The sequence below is a fragment of the Monodon monoceros genome, unplaced genomic scaffold (assembly GCF_005190385.1).
Source record: "Monodon monoceros isolate NGI ecotype Baffin Bay Population unplaced genomic scaffold, NGI_Narwhal_1 Super_Scaffold_3, whole genome shotgun sequence".
Taxonomy (NCBI): domain Eukaryota; kingdom Metazoa; phylum Chordata; class Mammalia; order Artiodactyla; family Monodontidae; genus Monodon; species Monodon monoceros.
Window position 1 is genome coordinate 37,331,995 of NW_021703780.1, and position 19,171 is coordinate 37,351,165.

The window sequence follows — 19,171 nt, forward strand, 5'->3', positions numbered from 1 at the left end:
GGATTATAAGTCCTGAAGGTAAAAGAAGATAATCCATGTAAAACACTTAGAACAGTGCCTGCCTCAGTAGATGTCTGATATTTGTTATTATTATTAATCTCATGCCTAGCACTTGGTAGTTTGCTTGCTTTGTTCTTCATCTGGATAACCCAGGCTGCACATCAGACTCCTATGGGTACTCCTGAAACATACCCACGCCTCCCCATCCCAGACCAGTCAAATCAGAAATCTTTGGTGATAGATCCAGGCCTTGTATTGTTTGAATTTTTAGTTTATTTTTATATTTATTTGTTGGTATCTTTTAAAGCTTTCCAGGTGATACATATGTGCAGCCAGCCTGTGAACCACATTGGTGATCAACAGTCCTGGGTTACCTGGGGCTTTCTTAGTTTTAGCATGGAAAGTCCCATGTTCTAGGAATCCCCTCGGCCCTGGGCAAACTGGGATGCTTCGTCATCCCCTCCCCAAAGGAATGAACCCATGTTTTCTGAATCTCAAATCAGGACACACGCTCTGAACACAGACGACTGGAAATCAATTCTTTGAAAGCTCAGCTTGGGGTGGTGGGTCAGCTGAAGTGTCAGCCCGTGCATGGCAGGAGCAGGGCTCTGATGGGGAGAGGGCCCCGCTGTAGCTTAGTCAGACAGGTCCCTGTCGTTGGGCCCCCCGGGGCTCAAGCCGCTGGCTGCCCGCTCCATGGCCTTCACCCAGCGATCCTTCAGCTCCTCGGTTTCAGCCTTGAAGGTGTAGAGCTGGCCTGACTGTTGCAGTTGGAAGACCCGGGGGTCCGCCTGGGGCCCAGCGGTCACTTGGTAGCCCAGCAGGGGGATGGAGGTGTGGGCCCGCATGTCCTGGGAGGGGAGGGCAGAGCTGTGGGCTGCTGTCCTCCCATTCGGCGCCACTGCCTCAGACGGCTGTTTGGAAGGTACCAGGCACACACCTGCCTCTTGCCCCGCAAAAACCCATGAAGTGGGGTGGGGTGGCAGGAGGGCATTGAGGAAGAGGACTGGTCACCCCCTGAGGGCAAAGCAGTCATGACCTGGAGTCTGGGCCCAGCTCTGAATGCCAGTAACCCTGTGACTTGAGGGAACCAGGTCCTCATTGAGCCTCATCTGACTTATGGGGCCAACAGTACTCACCCCCACTGCCACCCCTGACACACACACATACTGTGAGGAGGGGCGGGGCGTGGCATTACCTGGGGGGCAGCGTAGACATAGAGCACGAGGGGGTCATCCCGGGGGATCACGCACCAGCCCCGGGACCCGCTCTTGCCCCACTTGTCCCCAAGGAGCTGTAGGAAGCTGCACATTAGGCTCTGCTCGGACCCCGCTGCAGCTCCTTTCTGAAACCAGAGAGAGGGACTGTCAGGGAACAGAGCACCCACTACCTGACAGATGTCGCTCATTAGAAATCACTCTTTCTAAACCTTTCGGCAACCGTGCAAGGAGGTGTTATTTGTCCCTGAGGCTCAGAGAGGTCCCATCAGGGACTTGCAGTCACAGAGCTGGCCAGTGGCAGAGCTGCAGTCAAACCTCAGCCAGCCTGACCTCTGCGCAGGTGCTCGGAGGGCTTATCCCCTGAGAGCTGCCCCAGGGAACAGAATTGGAGCCTGAAAAGGGGCAGACCATTCTCTCTCTCCAGGAGCAAAAGCTGTGTGGTATGGTCTAGTGATTGGGGAGGGCATGGGCAGGGCCGGGGCCTAAAAGAATGAGGGAGGATTGGAAAGTGGGCAGATGTCAGTGGAAAGGAACCAACTTGAACCTGGGAGCTGAGTTCAGTTGGAATAGGCTGGGATCTTCTCCCACCTCCCAAGGACAGTGGGATGTCAACCTGGCTTTAATGAGGGAGTGGCAGAGGGGCGGGGGTAACCAGTGTCTAGGCTGGGTGCCAGTGCCCCAGAGGTGCTGACCGGCAGTGGGAGCAGCCTGAGAGTGCCTGGGGCTGGGGGTGGGGAGTGGCTCAGCCCCAAGGACAGCAGAGAGCATCTGTGGTAGAGATCAGAGAGCTGGTTCCTAACTCTCTGTGTGACCTTGGTCACTTCTCTGGGCCTGGGTCTCCAACCAGCTGGCCCCTGAAGTCCCTTCCAATTACAATGGAGTCTCCAGGCTGCCTCTTCCCTGCAGTGGGACTCTGACCTGCAGCCTCAGTATCCCCATCTGTAAAATGGAATCAGCCGCACCAGCTCTTTTCACCTCCTGGGACTGCTGGGGCAGGGCATGGGGATGTGAACAGGAGTGGTCCAGAGGGGCCGTGCGATTATCGGATGAGGGTGCAGAGGAAAGGTGGAGAGCCTGGGCCACAGCCTGGAGCCAAAAGTTGCCTCTATTTGGTGACAGGCGCAGCTCTGTTTTATTTGGCCAGGGCCGGGCCGGGGTAGGGGGGTGTTCCGTCGGGGGGGCTGTCTGTGGGCAGAGAGAGGACGGGGAGTGTGACCACGGCAGGCTTGTTCCTCAGCACCGAGGACAGTGCCAGCACTTGGTGAGGCCGTGCACACATTTGCCTAGTAGAGGAAACCGGCCCTCACCTCCAGGATGCCACGCCTCTTGTCCTCCTTGTCCTCGGGGAGCACATTTCCGGTGAGGAACGTGTAGCAGTCTAAACAGACTCGGCTGGGCCTGTTGTCATCGTATTTGAGCTCAGCCCGGTAGTCGGAGCACCTGGCACACACCACCTGGGGGAGAACAGGCAGGAGGGGCTTGGGGGCTGAGGTGAGGCATGGAGGTCCCCGTTCGTGCCTTGGCTCAGGAGGTGGGGACGTGAGAGCAACCTGAGACCAGAGGAAGAAAAAGAAAGCTTCAGGAGAGGGATGCAGGCAGAGCTGGGCATCCCCTGCGCTGGCAGAGGCCCAGCCACCTGGAGGCTGCAGTGCAGGGGGAGAGGGCCCGCAGCTGGGGGCTTGAGGCCTGGCCCCCACTGCAGGAGCTCAACCTCTCTCCCTTCATGTTCCCCATTGTGAGGGCAGCTACTGATCCCGGGGGCTTGACCTGTGCACACCCCTTGCATCTGATCACTTCTCTGAGCGCTCTCTCTGCCCTCTGTCATCTCACACGGCTCACAGCAACCCCACCAGGTGACCAGCCCTGGGACTTTTACTCTCACCTGCAACGAGGGGACAGTGACTTGATGAAGGCCACAGAGCTCTCTGGCAGCAACTGGCCCTCCTCAAACAGAAGGTTCTACAGTTTAGCATTAAGAGTCATGCAGATTTTGCAGTCCACCCAATCCTAGAGTCAAACGTGTTCTGATACAAAAATGATGGGCTGGCTGTTTTTGCCAGGAAGACCCGCCATGTGGAGTCTGTGGAGTGGCGCCCGGCCCCCAGCCCACCACGGAGACGTCCCCAAGAAGGCCATCACAGATCAGGCTGGGGAGATCGGGTGAAAGAGGCATGAGAAAACCTGGGGAGAAACACAGGCACTGCAGGATGTGACTTCCAGGAAGACTGGAGTGTCACAGTGAGTCCAGGATGTGGGATTGGAAATGGGGGCAAGAGATAGAGACTTGGACGAAGGGTTATTCATCAGGTAGCCGGTCTGTGTGCCCAGCACAGCACGTGGCCTGGGAGGGAGCCACAGGGGAAGGCCTGGGCTTGCCCCACCATCACCAGGATTCCTGTCTGGCAGGCGGGGAGGCAGAAACTGGGCACCCAACCACGAAAGGATGACTCACAGAGTACAAACGTTCGCACGGGCAGGAGAAACCCCAGAATCGGGTGCCTCACACAGCCCCACACACAGGGCTTCAGCTACCTTGAGAATATTTTATTTTGTTTTTTATTGAGATTTAAAATTTTTAAATACAATTAGCACGTATTTATTTTCTCCTCTCCTCTACCAACTTTTTATTTTGAAAAATTTCAAACCTGAAGACAAGTTGAAATAATACAGTGATACCCCCACCACCAAATTCACGAATTGTGAACATTTTTGCCACTTTTGATTTCTCCCTCTCTCCCTTTCTCTCTTTCTCTTTCTCTCTATATATACATACACACACACACACACACACACACACACACACATATATATTTTTTCTGAACCATTTGAGTTTAAATTACAGTCATCATGTCACATCACCCTTAAATATGTAGCTGGTGTCTCCTAAGAACAAGGGCATTCTCCTCCCTACCTACAATGTCATGATCACACACAGGAAATTTAACATTGATACAATATTGTTACCTATATATGCTTCATAATCAAATTTCCCCCAATGGTCCCAGTAATGACTTCTGTTTCTGGTTCTGTTTTTCCCATCCAGGATTTAATATCAAGGATCATACATTTCATTTAGTTCTCAGAATATTTTATTTCTTTTTTGTACCTGGAAGGCAGGTACATGAGTGTTGTTATATTGTTCTTTGTGCCTCTTTGTATTTCTTAACTATTTAAAATAATTTTTTAGAAACTACTTACAAAGTTACAAGCGTGAGTAGACTCAACTCTTGTTTACTGATGTGACTCACCGAAAATGGAAGCTAATCCCCAGATCCTTTCTATTTGGCTCTGATATGAAACTCACTTACTCGAACATAGGTGTGTCCCAGTCCTAGAAATTTACTTTGTGTCCTGATTGCAGTTTAACACATTTGGGGACGCCTCGCTGACTGGCCCCAACCTGCCCAGCTGGTCTCTTCCTGTCCCCCGAGGTCATTAAAGACGGAGGTCATTAAAGGGCTTCTCTGTTTGCAGAGTAAATGGAGAGGGTTGTAATGTCAACAGAGAACAGCTCAAGTACAGCAAGTGCTTAAAAAGCAAAGCAAGATCTGCCTCTGATAACTGGGCCTGAGTTGACAAGAGGGAGGAGTGGTTCCTTCCTCAATCAGCTGGTGGCTGTTCCTCTGAGTGAGGCTGCCCAAGTGATTAAGGAGGGGGAAGGAAAGGGGGACAAGGAGAGGGAAGGGGGTGAACCTTCTTTTGTTGAGTCCTCACTACCACCCTGGAGGTAGGTGTTACTAATCCCCATTGTACAGGTGAGGAAGCTGAGGCTTGAACCTGGCGGGCAGAGTTAGCAGCAGAACCGAGCAGGTGCTGGAGTGCTGAGGGTTTGCCAAGAAGAGGAGGGGACAGTTAGCTGAGGTCGGTCAAGAAAAGAGGACGGTGAGGGGTGGCTGAGTAACAGGTGTGGGGCTGATGAGGTGGTGGATGAAAGGCCCGACAGGGGCTGAAGGATTTGGGTGCCCCCACCCAGGAACTGGAGACCATTTCCTGGTGCTGGGCCCTGGGGGTCTTGGGAAATGGTGGTGAGGAAGCAGATGAATGAATAGGGTCAGCTTTGGGGAGTGTCTTGAACAGGTCGCTTAACCTGTCTGAGCCTTGCGTCCTACCTGCAGAATGGGGCAAACAGCCGACCTGCTTCACACGTGGGCACCATGAGGCCCCAAAAACAGGTAACTCACACACCTGGCACAGTTAGCGCCCAGCACTTCTGGCTGTACTGGTTGAAGCGGGCAGGGTTGGCAGGGATGGGAGGGCAGGGCCTGAGCTGGGAAGGCAGAGGCTGAGGTGGGTACTCACGTAGCCGCAGGCCCGGCAGTGGTGGCGGCGGCGCATCAGGGCGTTGAAGGGCTCCTGGCAGCGCATACACATGGTCACCATCTTGTCACGGACCCACTGTGGCGCCCGGAGGCCCAGCTCCTCGGACTGCAGCTGTGGGGTGGCAGGGTGGGTACTTCAGGACCCCCTGTACCCACCTGCTTGTGGCAGAGATTATGTGTGCTATGTTTCCCAGTGGCTTCCATGTGAAGCGGACTGGACGAATAAAGACCACGTAAAGGGGAGGTCAGTTACTATGAGCCCTATTTTACAGGTGAGGAAACTGAGCCCCAGAGAGGTCAAGGGACTCAGCAAAGACGCCCAGCAGGCCAGAGTTCAGAGCTCAGATCTGAAATCAAGTCACAGACGCTCTCCATAACTACCACCCCACCTGCCTTCCACCTTCCCTTGGTCTCACATTTTTCAGGCACTTTCAAAACCCAAACCTGGGCATGCGCTCACTCCCTCTCGCGAGAACAACGGAATCACGACTAACTGCTTAACAATCATCCACAGGAAGACAATAGAACTCGCCAAAAAAGATACCCCACATCCAAAGACAAAGGAGAAGCCGCAATGAGACAGTAGGAGGGGCACAATCACAATTAAAATCAAATCCCATAACTGCTGGGTGGGTGACTCACAAACTGGAGAACACTTATAACACAGAAGCCCACCCACTGGAGTGAAGGTTCTGAGCCCCATGTCAGGCTTCCCAACCTGGGGATCCGGCAACAGGAGGAGGAAATCCTAGAGAATCAGATTTTGAAGGCTAGCGGGATTTGATTGCAGGACTTCGACAGGACAGGGGGAAACAGAGACTCCACTCTTGGAGGGCACACACCAAGTAGTGTGTGCATCGGGACCAAGGGGAAGGAGCAGTGACCCCATAGGAGACTGAACCAGGCCTACCTGCTAGTGTTGGAGGGTCTCCTGCAGAGGTGGGGGGTGGCTATAGCTCACCATGAGGACAAGGACACTGGCAGCAGAAGTTCTGGGAAGAACTCCTTGGCATGAGTCCTCCCAGGGTCTGCCATTAGCCCCACCAAAGAGCTGGGTAGGCTCCAGTATTGGGTCGCCTCAGGCCAAACAACCAACAGGGAGGGAACCCAGCCCCACCCATCAGTAGACAAGTGAATTAAAGTTTTACTGAGCTCTGCCCACCAGAGCAATACCTAGCTCTACCCACCACCAGTCCCTCCCATCAGGAAGCTTGCACAAACCTCTTAGATAGCCTCATCCACCAGAGGGCAGATAGCAGAAGCAAGAAGAACTACAATCCTGCAGCCTGTGGAACGAAAACCACATTCACAGAAAGATAGACAAAATGAAAAGGCAGAGTGCTATGTACCAGATGAAGGAACAAGATAAAACCCCAGAAAAACAACTAAATGAAGGGCAGATAGGCAACCTTCCAGAAAAAGAATTCAGAATAATGATAGTGAAGATGATCCAGGACCTCAGAAAAAGAATGGAGGCAAAGATCGAGAAGGTGCAAGAAATGTTTAACAAAGACCTAGAAGAATTAACAAACACCTAGAAGAATTAAAGAACAAACAAACAGAGATGAACAATACAATAAATGAAATGAAAAATACACTAGAAGGAATCAATAGCAGAATAACTGAGGCAGAAGAACGGATGAGTGACCTGGAAGACAGAATGGTGGAATTCACTGCTGCAGAACAAAATAAAGAGAAAAGAATGAAAAGAAATGAAGACAGCCTAAGAGACCTCTGGGACAACATTAAACTCAACAACATTTGCATTACAGGGGTCCCAGAAGGAGAAGAGAGAGAGAAAGGTCCTGAGAAAATATTTGAACAGATTATAGTCGAAAACTTCCCTAACATGGGAAAGGAAATAGCCACCCAAGTCCGGGAAGCACAGAGAATCCCAGGCAGGAAAAACACAAGCAGAAACACGCCAAGATACATAGTAATCAAAATGACAAAAATTAAAGACAAAGAAAAATTACTGAAAGCAACAAGGGAAAAATGACAACATACAAGGGAACTCCCATAATGTTAATAGCTGATTTCTCAGCAGAAACTCTGCTAGCCAGAAGGGAGTGGCATGATATATTTAAAGTGATGAAAGGGAAGAACCTAAAACCAAGATTACTCTACCTGGCAAGGATCTCATTCAGATTGAATGCAGAAATCAAAAGCTTTACAGACAAGCAAAAGCTAAGAGAATTCAGCACCACCAAACCTGTTCTACAACAAATGCTAAAGGAACTTCTCTAAGTGGGAAACACAAGAGAAGAAAAGGGCCTACAAAAACAAACCCAAAACAATTAAGAAAATGGTAATAGGAACATACATATCGATAATTACCTTAAACGTGAATGGATTAAATGCTCCAACCAAAAGACACAGGCTTGCTGAATGGATACAAAAACAATACCCATATATATCTTGCCTACAAGAGACCCACTTCAGACCTAGGGACACGTACAGACTGAAAGTGAGGGGATGGAAAAAGATACTCCATGCAAATGGAAATCAAAAGAAAACTGGAGTAGCAATACTCATATCAGATAAAATAGACTTTAAAATAAAGAATGTTGGGCTTCCCTGGTGGCGCAGTGGTTGAGAGTCCGTCTGCTGATGCAGGGGACACGGGTTCGTGCCCTGGTGTGGGAAGATCCCACGTGCCGCGGAGCGGCTGGGCCCGTGAGCCATGGCTGCTGAGCCTGTGCGTCCGGAGCCTGTGCTCCGCAATGGGAGAGGCCACAGCAGTGAGAGGCCTGCATACCGCAAAATAAATAAATAAATAAAATAAAATAAAATAAAATAAAGAATGTTACAAGAGACAAGGAAGGATACTACATAATGATCAAGGGATCAATCCAGGAAGAAGCTAAAGCAATTATAAATATATACGCACCCAACATAGGAGCACCTCAATACATAAGGCAACTGCTAACAGCTATAAAAGAGGAAACCGACAGTAACACAATAATAGTGGGGGACTTTAACACCTCACTTACACCAGTGGACAGATCATCCAAACAGAAAATTAATAAGGAAACACAAGCTTTAAATGACACAATAGACCAGATAGATTTAATTGATATTTATAGGACATTCCATTCAAAGACAGCAGATTACACTTTCTTCTCAAGTACACAGTACACACGGAACATTCTCCAGGATAGATCACATCTTGGGTCACAAATCAAGCCTCGGTAAATTTAATAAAATTGAAATCATATCAAGCATCTTTTCTGTCCACAACACTATGAGATTAGAAAACAGTTACAGGGAAAAAACCGTAAAAAACACAAACACATGGAGGCTAAACAATACATTATTAAATAACCAAGAGATCACTGAAGAAATCAAAGAGAAAATAAAAAAATACCTAGAGACATATTACAACGAAAACATGACAATCCAAAACCTATGGGATGCAGCAAAAGCAGTTCTAAGAGGGAAGTTTATAGCAATACAAGCCTACCTCAAGAAACAAGAAACATCTCAAATAAACAATCTAACCTTACACCTAAAGGAACTAGAGAAAGAAGAACAAACAAAACCCAAAATTAGTAGAAGGAAAGAAATCATAATGATCAGAGCAGAAATAAATGAAATAGAAACAAAGAAAATAATAGCAAAGATCAATAAAACTAAAAGCTGGTTCTTTGAGAAGATGAACAAAATTGATAAACCTTTAGCCAGACTCATCAAGAAAAAGAGGGAGAGGACTCAAATCAATAAAATTAGAAATGAAAAAGGGGAAGTTACAACGGACAGTGCAGAAATACAAAAGCATCACAAGAGACCACTACAGGCAACTCTATGCCAATAAAATGGACAACCTGGAAGAAATGGACAAATTCTTAGAAAGGTATAACCTTCCAAGACCAAACCAGGAAGAAATAGAAAATATGAACAGACCAATCACAAGTAATGAAATTGAAACTGTGATTAAAAGTCTTCCAACAAACAAAAGTCCAGGACCAGATGGCTTCACAGATGAATTCTATCAAACATTTACAGAAGAGCTAACACCCATCCTTCTCAAACTCTTCCAAAATATTGCAGAGGAAGGAACACTCCCAAACTCATTCTATGAGGCCACCATCATGCTGATACCAAAACCAGACAAAGATACTACAAAAAAAGAAAATTACAGACCAATATCACTGATGAATATAGATGCAAAACTCCTCAACAAAATACTAGCAAACAGAATGCAACAACACATTAAAAGGATCATACACCATGATCAAGTGGGATTTATACCAGGGATGCAAGGATTCTTCAATATATGCAAATCAGTCAATGTGATACACCACTGAAGAAGAAAAACCATATGATCATCTCAATAGATGCAGAAAAAGCTTTTGACAAAATTCAACACCCATTTATGATAAAAATTCTCCAGAAAGTGGGCACAGAGGGAAACTACCTCAACATAATAAAGGCCATATATGACAAACCCAGAGCAAACATCATTCTCAATGGTGAAAAACTGAAAGCATTTCCTCTGAGATCAGGAACAAGACAAGGATGTCTACTCTCGCCACTATTATTCAACATAGTTTTGGAAGTCCTAGCCACGGCAATCAGAGAAGAAAAAGAAATAAAAGGAATACAAGGGCTTCCCTGGTGGCGCAGTGGTTGAGAGTCTGCCTGCTGATGCAGGCGACATGGGTTCGTGCCCCGGTCCGGGAAGATCCCACATGCCGCAGAGCGGCTGGGCCCATGAGCCATGGCCGCTGAGCCTGTACTCCGCAACGGGAGAGGCCACAATAGTGAGAGGCCCACGTACAAAAAAAAAAAAGGAATACAAACTGGAAAAGAAGTAAATCTGTCACTGTTTGCAGATGACATGATACTATACATAGAGAATCCTAAAGATGACACCAGAAAACTACTAGAGCTAATCAATGAATCTAGTAAAGCTGCAGGATACAAAGTTAATGCACAGAAATCTCTTGCATTCCTATATACTAACAATGAAAGATCAGAAAGAGAAATTAAGGAAACAATCCCATTCACCATTGCAACAAAAGTAATAAAATACCTAGGAATAAACCTACTTAAGGAGGTAAAAGACCTGTACTCAGAAAACTATAAGACACTGATGAAAGAAATCAAAGATGACACAAACAGATGGAGAGATATACCATGTTCTTGGATTGCAAGAATCAATATTGTGAAAGTGACTATAGTACCCAAAGCAATCTACAGATTCAATGCAATTCCTATCAAATTACCAGTGGCATTTTTTACAGAACTAGAAAAAAAAAATCTTAAAATTTGTATGGAGACATAGAAGACCCCGAATAGCCAAAGCAGTTTTGAGGGAAAAAAACAGAGCTGGAGGAATCAGACTCCCTGACTTCAGACTATACTACAAAGCTACAGTAATCAAGACAATATGGTACTGGCACAAAAACAGAAATACAGATCAATGGAACAGGATAGAAAGCCCAGAGATAAACCCGCACACCTATGGTCAACTAATCTATGACAAAGGAGGCAAGGATATACAATGGAGAAAAGACAGTCTCTTCAATAAGTGGTGCTGGGAAAACTGGACAGCTACATGTAAAAGAATGAAATTAGAACACTCCCTAACACCATACACAAAAATAGACTCAAAATGGATTAGAGACCTAAATGTAAGACTGGGCACTATAAAACTCTTAGAGGAAAACATAGGAAGAACACTGTTTGACACAAATCACAGCAAGATCTTCTTTGATCCACCTCCTAGAGTAATGGAAATAAAACCAAAAATAAACAAATGGGACCTAATGAAACTTAAAAGCTTTTGCAAAGCAAAGGAAACTACAAACAAGATGAAAAGACAACCCTCAGAATGGGAGAAAATATTTGCAAATGAATCGATGGACAAAGGATTAATCTCCAAAATATATAAACAGCTCATGCCATTCAATATTAAAAAAACAAACAACCCAATCAAAAAATGGGCAGAAGACCTAAACAGACATTTCTCCAAAGAAGACATACAGATGGCCAAGAAGCACATGAAAAGCTGCTCAACATCACTAATTGTTAGAAAAATGTAAATCAAGACTACAATGAGGTATCACCTCACATCAGTTAGAATGGGTATCATCAGAAAATCTGCAAACAGCAAATGTTGGAGAGGGTGTGGAGAAAAGGGAACCCTCTTGCACTGTTGGTGGGAATGTAAATTGATACAGCCACTATGGAGAACAGTATGGAGGTTCCTTAAAGAACTAAGAACAGAATTACCATATGACCCAGCAATCCCACTACTGGGCATATACCCAGATAAAACCATAATTCAAAAAGACGCATGCACCCCAATGTTCACTGCAGCACTATTTACAATAGCCAGGTCATGGAAGCAACCTAAATGCCCACTGACAGACAAATGGATAAAGAAGATGTGGTATGTATATACGATGGAATAGTGCTCAGCCATAAAAAGGAACGAAATTGGGTCATTTGTAGAGACGTGGATGGATCTAGAGACTGTCATACAGAGTGAAGTAAATCAGAAAGAGAAAAACAAGTATCGTATATTAATGCATATATGTGGAACCTAGAAAAATGGTACAGATGAACTGGTTTGCAGGGCAGAAATAGAGACACAGATGTAGAGAACAAACGTATGGACACCAAGGGGGGAAAGTGGCGGGGGTGGGGGAGTGGTGGTGGGATGAATTAGGAGATTGGGATTGACGTGTATACACTAATATGTATAAAATAGATTAATAAGAACCTGCTGTATAAAAAATGAATAAAATTAAATTTTAAAATTCCAAAAAAAAAAAAAAGATAAATGTTGGGAGACAGTTCTCCTAGGGTCTCTTGTGTTTCCTTTTTTCTGGACTGTCTTTTCAAGAATCTTCCTATAGCTATCAGCCTTGAAAATAGATGTTGTCTCTCTAGAGCATAGGGCAGACATACTCACTGCACATTATAAAAGATTCAGAGACTGATTTGCTTTTGTTTGCTGACATAGTCAATTCTGATTCTTTCAAACTGAGGACCAGTCCCTGCCCTTGGAGCATGAATTAATAGAGATAAATAAAGAACTCTTGAAAGATAGCAAAAAAAAAAGCAAAAAGAAAAACCCAAACCTGCACACACACCACCCCCACAGCCCGAGTTATACATATAGATGTAAAATCCTTCCTAGCGGTAGTTGCACATAAAGCCTCCCAAAGGAATTTTTTGCTAATGGGGGAATCTTTGGCATTGAGTTTCTGAGTAGGGTGATGTTGGTGTGTGTAAGCTTCCCCTGATCCCTTCAAATCATTCATGGTGGGTGACACTCTCCAGCCCTCCAAGCTGGCCTAGGTAGATCAAAGAGAGGGAATCATTCCTGTGTAAGGCTGGCGGCTCCGGGAGGGATACAGAGCCTTCATTTACCTCCTGCTCCTGGGTGTCTCCCTCAGGGCTCTGGACCGCAGCTTTGAAGGTTTCATTCCGCTTCTCGATTTGGTCAATGGCCGCTTGGCAGGCCTGGGGCAAGGGGCAGAGCACAGGGAGGTGGTTGGGGGGTGGCAGGAAGGGCTTGCTCATCTGTGAATCCATCTACACATTCCACAAACATTGCTAAAAGCCTACTGGGTGCTAGGGGTTAGATTCTAAGTGTACATTGCCTGATTTAAGGGAGGAGAAAATATTAGTCCCAGATTACAGATGTGAAAACTGAGGCTCAGAGACATTAAGTGACTCACCCCAGGCCACCCAGCTAGGCAGTGAGAGGCAGCAAGATTTGAACCCAGCTCTGACTCCAACTACTACAGAGCAACTTTGAGGAAGAACAGGGAGCAAGCAGGCGGGTGTGCACTCACACACACACACACACACACACACACACACACACACACACACAGCATCCCTCTCTCCCCCGCAGCCTGGGTGGGGAGGTCAGAATCCTAGGGGCCTTGGAGCATTCTGATACCTGCAACCAGGAGATCATTTCCTCCTGGGACCTGCTTGGAAAGTGAACACAGGTGTTGAGGAGAGCAGCCCCTCCCAGTTTTCCCATCTCACCCGGCCCTCAGCCTGCCTGCCTGCCTACCGGGCCCGCAGCTCCAGGGTGCGCTGCTTCCCGGACACCAGGAAGGAGTGGGGGAACTCGGCGTCAGTCAGCTCCCGCACCTGCTCGGAATGGGAGGGAGAGACTGCTCAGACTCGCCCACCCGCCCCCCAGGCACTGTGGCAGGGAGGTAGGTGAACTGTGCCCCAAGGACAATTCAAATTAGAGACAAGGATAGGGAGCTTGTTCAACTGCTCCCTAATCCCATCAAGCCAGGCAAATGTGCCTGCAATCTGGCCTCACCCTGTACAGCAAATGGGACTTAGGGCTCCTGGAACCTTAGCAGATAAGTTGGCCCAGTGTGAGGTAGGGGTGATGGCTCCTGACAAAGGAGTCACCCAAAATGGAAACTGGATCACAAATTGGGTTTGGGGACACAGCTTTTTCAAGGCCAGATGTACGGCCTAGAACAAGACCCTTTTACCCCATAGAGTGAATGAAGGAATTGATCACCCAATTCACAGATCCAACAGACCCCCCCCCACTTCCTGTCTTTTACCATCCTTGTCCTAGAATTCCACAGGTCCCGAGTCCGTTATGAAAGCCACCCGTCACAGAGCACTTACTATGCGACAGCCACTGAACACCCCACACATGTTCTCATTTAATCAGCACAACTGCTGAAGCCACTAATCAATTCTAATGCTTAATGGCCATCATGTGCCCCTGAAGGCAGTACCTGTCAACAGCTACAGTCCCCTGGCACAGCTGAGTCTATGGTTACCTACCAGTTTACAAGAATTATGTGGGACCGAGGGACATGCTGAATGACACCACAGGGGTGCGGTCAGCAAAATCCAGACTGTGAGAAACTCTACCAGAGAAATGATCTGATTTCTTCAACTAATAAATGAGAGAAAAACTGGGAGAGGGAGGTATAATGGATAGAAGGGGATGTAAGAAGCATATTACAAATGATTCAAACAGATCAGCTGTGAGAAGACAATTATGAGACAGTCAAGGAAAACCAAGGGATCTTAATGTTATTAACTAAGTATCATTAATTTGTTAGATGTAATAATGGTACTGTTGGCAACTTTTAGGGCAAAAAAAAGAGTTCTTATTTCTTAAAGAGACATACTGACGTATTTATAGGTGAAATGATTATGTGTCTGAGATTTGCTCTTATATAATCCATTGGAAAAGGGGATTAAGAAGGGGATTGCTGAGTAAACCAGTTTTAGCCAGGTGATGAGTATATGGGGGTTCATTGTACCATTTTCTCAGCTTAAAAGTGTCCAGAATAAAAAGTTAAAGAAAATCTTCACAGCAGTCTGGACAGGTAGATATTATCACCCTCATTTGGGAGATGAGAAAATGAAGATCAGAGAGGGCAAGAGACCTGCTTGAGGTCACACAGCATCTAAAGAGCATAATGAAGATTCAAATTACGGTTTTTGGTCCCTAAGGGTAAAGCAGAAGCACATCTATTTCCACCCCACTCCCAGAGCCCAGTAAGCACAGACTTCTCCCAGGCAATGTGGAGACAGAGTCACAAAGGGAAGCTAAGATACAGACCTAGAGCCCAAGGGCCTAGCATGGAGGAACTTTGTTGTCACTGAATCCACCTGACATGTGGGTCCCTCTGCGGGCTCCCTGCCACGAGGTGACCAGGCCTTGGCACACTTTCAGGCGGCCCACCACACCTCAGAGAGCATGACTCTGGGAACATCCTTCCTCATGTTAGGCCTAGTCTACCTCTTGGGCCCACAGAACCAGTCTGTTCCCTCTAGAAGGGGCCTGATGTGACTTGCACTTGATACCCTTGACGATGGGGAGGCTCTAAGGGTTTATAAATGGAGAAGCTCATGTGGAGACAGGTGTTTGGGAAAGCCACTCCAGCAGCTATTTATAAGGGTTGAAGGGCTGGGGAAAATAGGACAAACCAGCAGCCCAGAGGCCAGTTAGGGAGGGATACCCTGAATGGTCCATGCCTGTCTGGAGAGAGAAAAGGTTTCTACTTGGGGAACAGTATGTGGAATCTGGCAAGACTCCATGCCTGATTGGGTGAAGGAGAGGGGAGCGAGAAAAGAAGGGAGAAATCTAAGGTCTGGAGTCCACGGCCAGGAAGAAACATGATGCTTTTGATAGAAAAAGGGGAAGTGGGAAGAGTCCCTGACCTGAGGGACCACCTCTGCAGAGGGGCAGGATGAAGGTTTCTAGAGGACAATTCCCTGAGCTCCGCAATACCTAGGCTCAACCACCAGACTTGGCCGGTTCAGGCTCCTGCCAGCCCACACAGTGCCTTTGTGCTAATTAGAGAAAGACACCCCTTCCTCAAAACACTTTACTGACATCTGTTGGCAAACTGGCGTAACATTCAGTCAAGTGTCTGGTTTGTTGAACCAGACACTTGACTGCCATCTGCCGGACAGTGAGAACTGTAAATATGCAATCTATGCTCTTGTCTGTGGATGAGGTGTGCTCATCTTAGTTGAGGTGTGCTTGCACAGTGCACAACCTGCACAGTTGTCCAAGGAGACACTGAGTACATATGTACCCTTACCCCTTCCTTCTTCCCAGGCTGGCCCTGTACAGGATGGCACAACGATAGGACCAAGTCAGACCCTGGGGGGCGAATCAGCTGCTGAGAACTAGGTCTCCTTGACACTCAGGAAGGAGGAGGCCAGGGGGTCACGGCCAGTGGGAGCCATCATGGTGGTCAAAGGTCAGACCCGCCTCCAAACCTTAGACTCAGGAAATGATTCCTGCACAAATGCGGGTAGGTGGACAGCTCTGCTCCTGCCAGGCCCATGCCATCCAGGAGTGGGCGCTGTGCGGCCACCAGAGCACCAGACACGCCCTGTAGGGACTATGTTCACTGGGACTGGAGACGCCAGGAACCCAGCACACACTGGGCCTGGGAGCCCTCGGCACATACCCTGAGCATCTGACACTGTCAGGCCCATTTCTATGTATTTTCTCTTTACGATAGTCTGTTGTGGTCTCCATATTTCTTGGCTTTTCTGTCAATCTCTGCCTCTCTTTTTCTATGCCTGGGTTTCTGCCAGTCCTAAGACAGGGCTGCCTGTCTCCATTTCTCTGTCTTTAACTCTCCATAACCTGCCTTTCTCAGTCTCACTCACCAAGGCTCCCAGACATACAAGCTTGCACGCACCCTAACCTCTGGGACATTCTGCCCACTTCAGTTAGGAAAGCTGGATGACGCAGGGTGGGGGGGCTGCATTCCTAGAGGAACTCAGTCAGCTGAGATATGGGGGACTGGCTGTGAAGCCCCAGAAGGTGCCCAAGTCCCTCCATCAGCCCTCATCACCCGCAGGCTGCACCCCACCCCCAAGCCCTTGATTCAGCCCCAAACACCAGGCAAGCCCAGTCAGCAGCAGGGGGCAAGGCCCTCCTGCTGGGGGCTCTCAGAGGCTCAGGGGTTCTCCAGAGGCGGAAGTATCCTGGTTCGAGTTCTGCCTGCAGCTCTCTCCTGCGGCAGATCCTGGGAGATGGGTGGGGGGAGGGGGGGTCAATAGGGATAGGGAAGGGGGAGATGGAAGGGTACCAAGATAGGCCAGATCTGACCTCTGCTTCTTCCAGCCCCAGCCACCAGGACTCAGGAGCGATCAGAGGGGCTGTCAAGAAGTTTCCCCTCCCATTTCCTCCACTATGCCTTCAATTCCGCCCTATGCTTTATCTTTCCAGGTTGAAGCCTTAGTAGGAGATTGTATAGTATGCTGGTTAGGTACAGAGGCTCTGGACTCTGTTACACCTGAGTTTGATCATGCAAACCAGGATTTGCTGTGTGACCCCCAAGCAAGTTACTTAATCTTTCTGGGCCTTGGGGTTTTTTTATTTTTAAAAAAGACTTTTTTTTTTAAGATCAGTTTTAGGTTCACAGCATAATTAAGAGGAAGGTACAGAGATTTCCCATATACTCCCTGAGCCCACATATGCACAGCCTCCTCCATTAATACCATTCCCCCACCAGAATGGTACATTTATTAGAATCAATGAATCTACACTGACACATCATTATTACCCAAGGTTCATAGTTTACATCAGGGTTCACTCTTGGTGCTGTAAATTCTGTGGGTTTGGATAAATGTGTAATGACTGTTATCTACCATTATAGTACCATACAAAATAGTTTTACTGCCCTTAAAATCCTCCACGTTCATCCCTCTCTTCCCCCAACTACTGATCCTCTTGCTGTCTCCATAGTTTTGCCTTTTCCAGAATGTCATATCATTGGAATCACATAGTATTATACATAGTATGTATGTATATATGTAGCCTTTTCAGATAGGCATCTTTCACTTAGTGATATGCATTTAAATTTCCTCCATGTTTCTTCACGGCTTAATAGCTCATCTCTTTTTATCACTGAATAATATTCCATTGTCTGGACGTACCACTTTATTTCCTTTTAAAAGTGGGATCAACTACAGATATACTTACACACAGGCATACTGTACACAGTTATTCACTGCAGTCTCATTTGCAGACACTGACAACTGAGAACAATCTAAATGTCTGTCAGTAGAGGACTGGCTGAACAAATTACGGTACATCCACATGCTGGGATGCTATGCAGCTATGCGAAAGGATGAGGAAGCTCCTAATGAACTGACTTCCAAGCACCTCCAGAATTAGTAGTTACTTAAAAAAGTCAAGTGCAGAATAGTGTATGTGAAAAATACTCTCACTGTTTATGTGAAACAAAAGTAAGGAAGCCATAATGAATATATTATTAGTTTGTGTATGCAAAGACTACCTCTGGAAGGCCTCACAAGAAGCAAAGGCTGCCTCCAGGAAGGGGAACTAGGGGATGGGGTGTATATATATGCAATATATATTGCATATATTTTTGATATAGTTTGATTTGGCAATGTGTATTATCTATATTTTTAGGTAATAAAGTTATTATTTTTTAAAGATTTTTAAAAACCAAAAAAATGCAGGGGATAATAACAGCCCCTACATCACAGGGCTGTTAAGAGGATCCAGTGGGATGATTTAGGGCCCAACCCAACCCACAGTGACCGCCCAGTCGATGGGCACTACTATGGACTGCAGTGCTGTCTCCGCTCATTTGTGGCCATCTCTGGATGGGGACACACCCAAGTCAGCAGCTGAGCTGAAAGTGGAGACCCTTCCTACTCAAAGTATGGCCTGGGGAGCTGCAGTACTGGCATCACCCAGGAGCTGGTTAGAAATGCAGAATCTCCGGCCCCTCCCCAGACCTCCTGAATCAGAACCCACATTTTAACAAGACTCCCAGGGGATTCATGCATGTATTAAAGTTTTCAAAATACTGGGGTAGATGGTAGGGAAAGCAGAGCAAAGCTGGGAGCTGGGAAGGGCCCTGGACAGGAAGGCTGGGAGGCCAGGTGGGAGAGATCTAACCCCAAAGCTTTTCCACCTTCATGTTGCCCCGGACCTGAGACCCAGGTTGGCCCCTCCTGCTACTCCGCATACTCGGTCCCACCCTTGGGGTAAAGCCCGAAGGTGGTTGGGGTGCCTCTTACCTTCATGCTGGCCACGTCGATACGGGTCCTGACCTGGAATTGGGCGCCCACCTGGATGACCCTGGGCACACAGTAGAGCAGCATGTTGTTGAACTG

General features: G+C 47.3%; 1 protein-coding gene across 10 annotated transcripts in view; it reads right to left on the reverse strand.

Annotated features, from left to right (window-relative positions):
* Positions 1-255: 255 nt before the first annotated feature.
* Positions 256-19,171, reverse strand: part of FGD2 (FYVE, RhoGEF and PH domain containing 2) — a 43,189-nt gene continuing 24,273 nt past the window's right edge. For 4 of the 10 annotated variants that reach the window (XM_029241613.1, XM_029241610.1, XM_029241612.1 and 1 more), the window contains 8 exons: positions 19,076-19,168; positions 13,581-13,660; positions 13,461-13,494; positions 12,923-13,015; positions 5,520-5,651; positions 2,528-2,770; positions 1,199-1,345; positions 256-851 (listed from right to left, as the gene is read on the reverse strand). In XM_029241613.1, the coding sequence (XP_029097446.1) occupies positions 636-851; positions 1,199-1,345; positions 2,528-2,770; positions 5,520-5,651; positions 12,923-13,015; positions 13,461-13,494; positions 13,581-13,660; positions 19,076-19,168 (1,038 nt within the window). In that variant the 3' untranslated portion in view covers positions 256-635. Of the gene's footprint in view, positions 852-1,198; positions 1,346-2,527; positions 2,771-2,987; positions 3,103-5,519; positions 5,652-12,922; positions 13,016-13,460; positions 13,495-13,580; positions 13,661-19,075; positions 19,169-19,171 lie in introns of those variants that run through there. The other 6 variants (XM_029241615.1, XM_029241617.1, XM_029241611.1 and 3 more) reach the window with 5 other exon arrangements.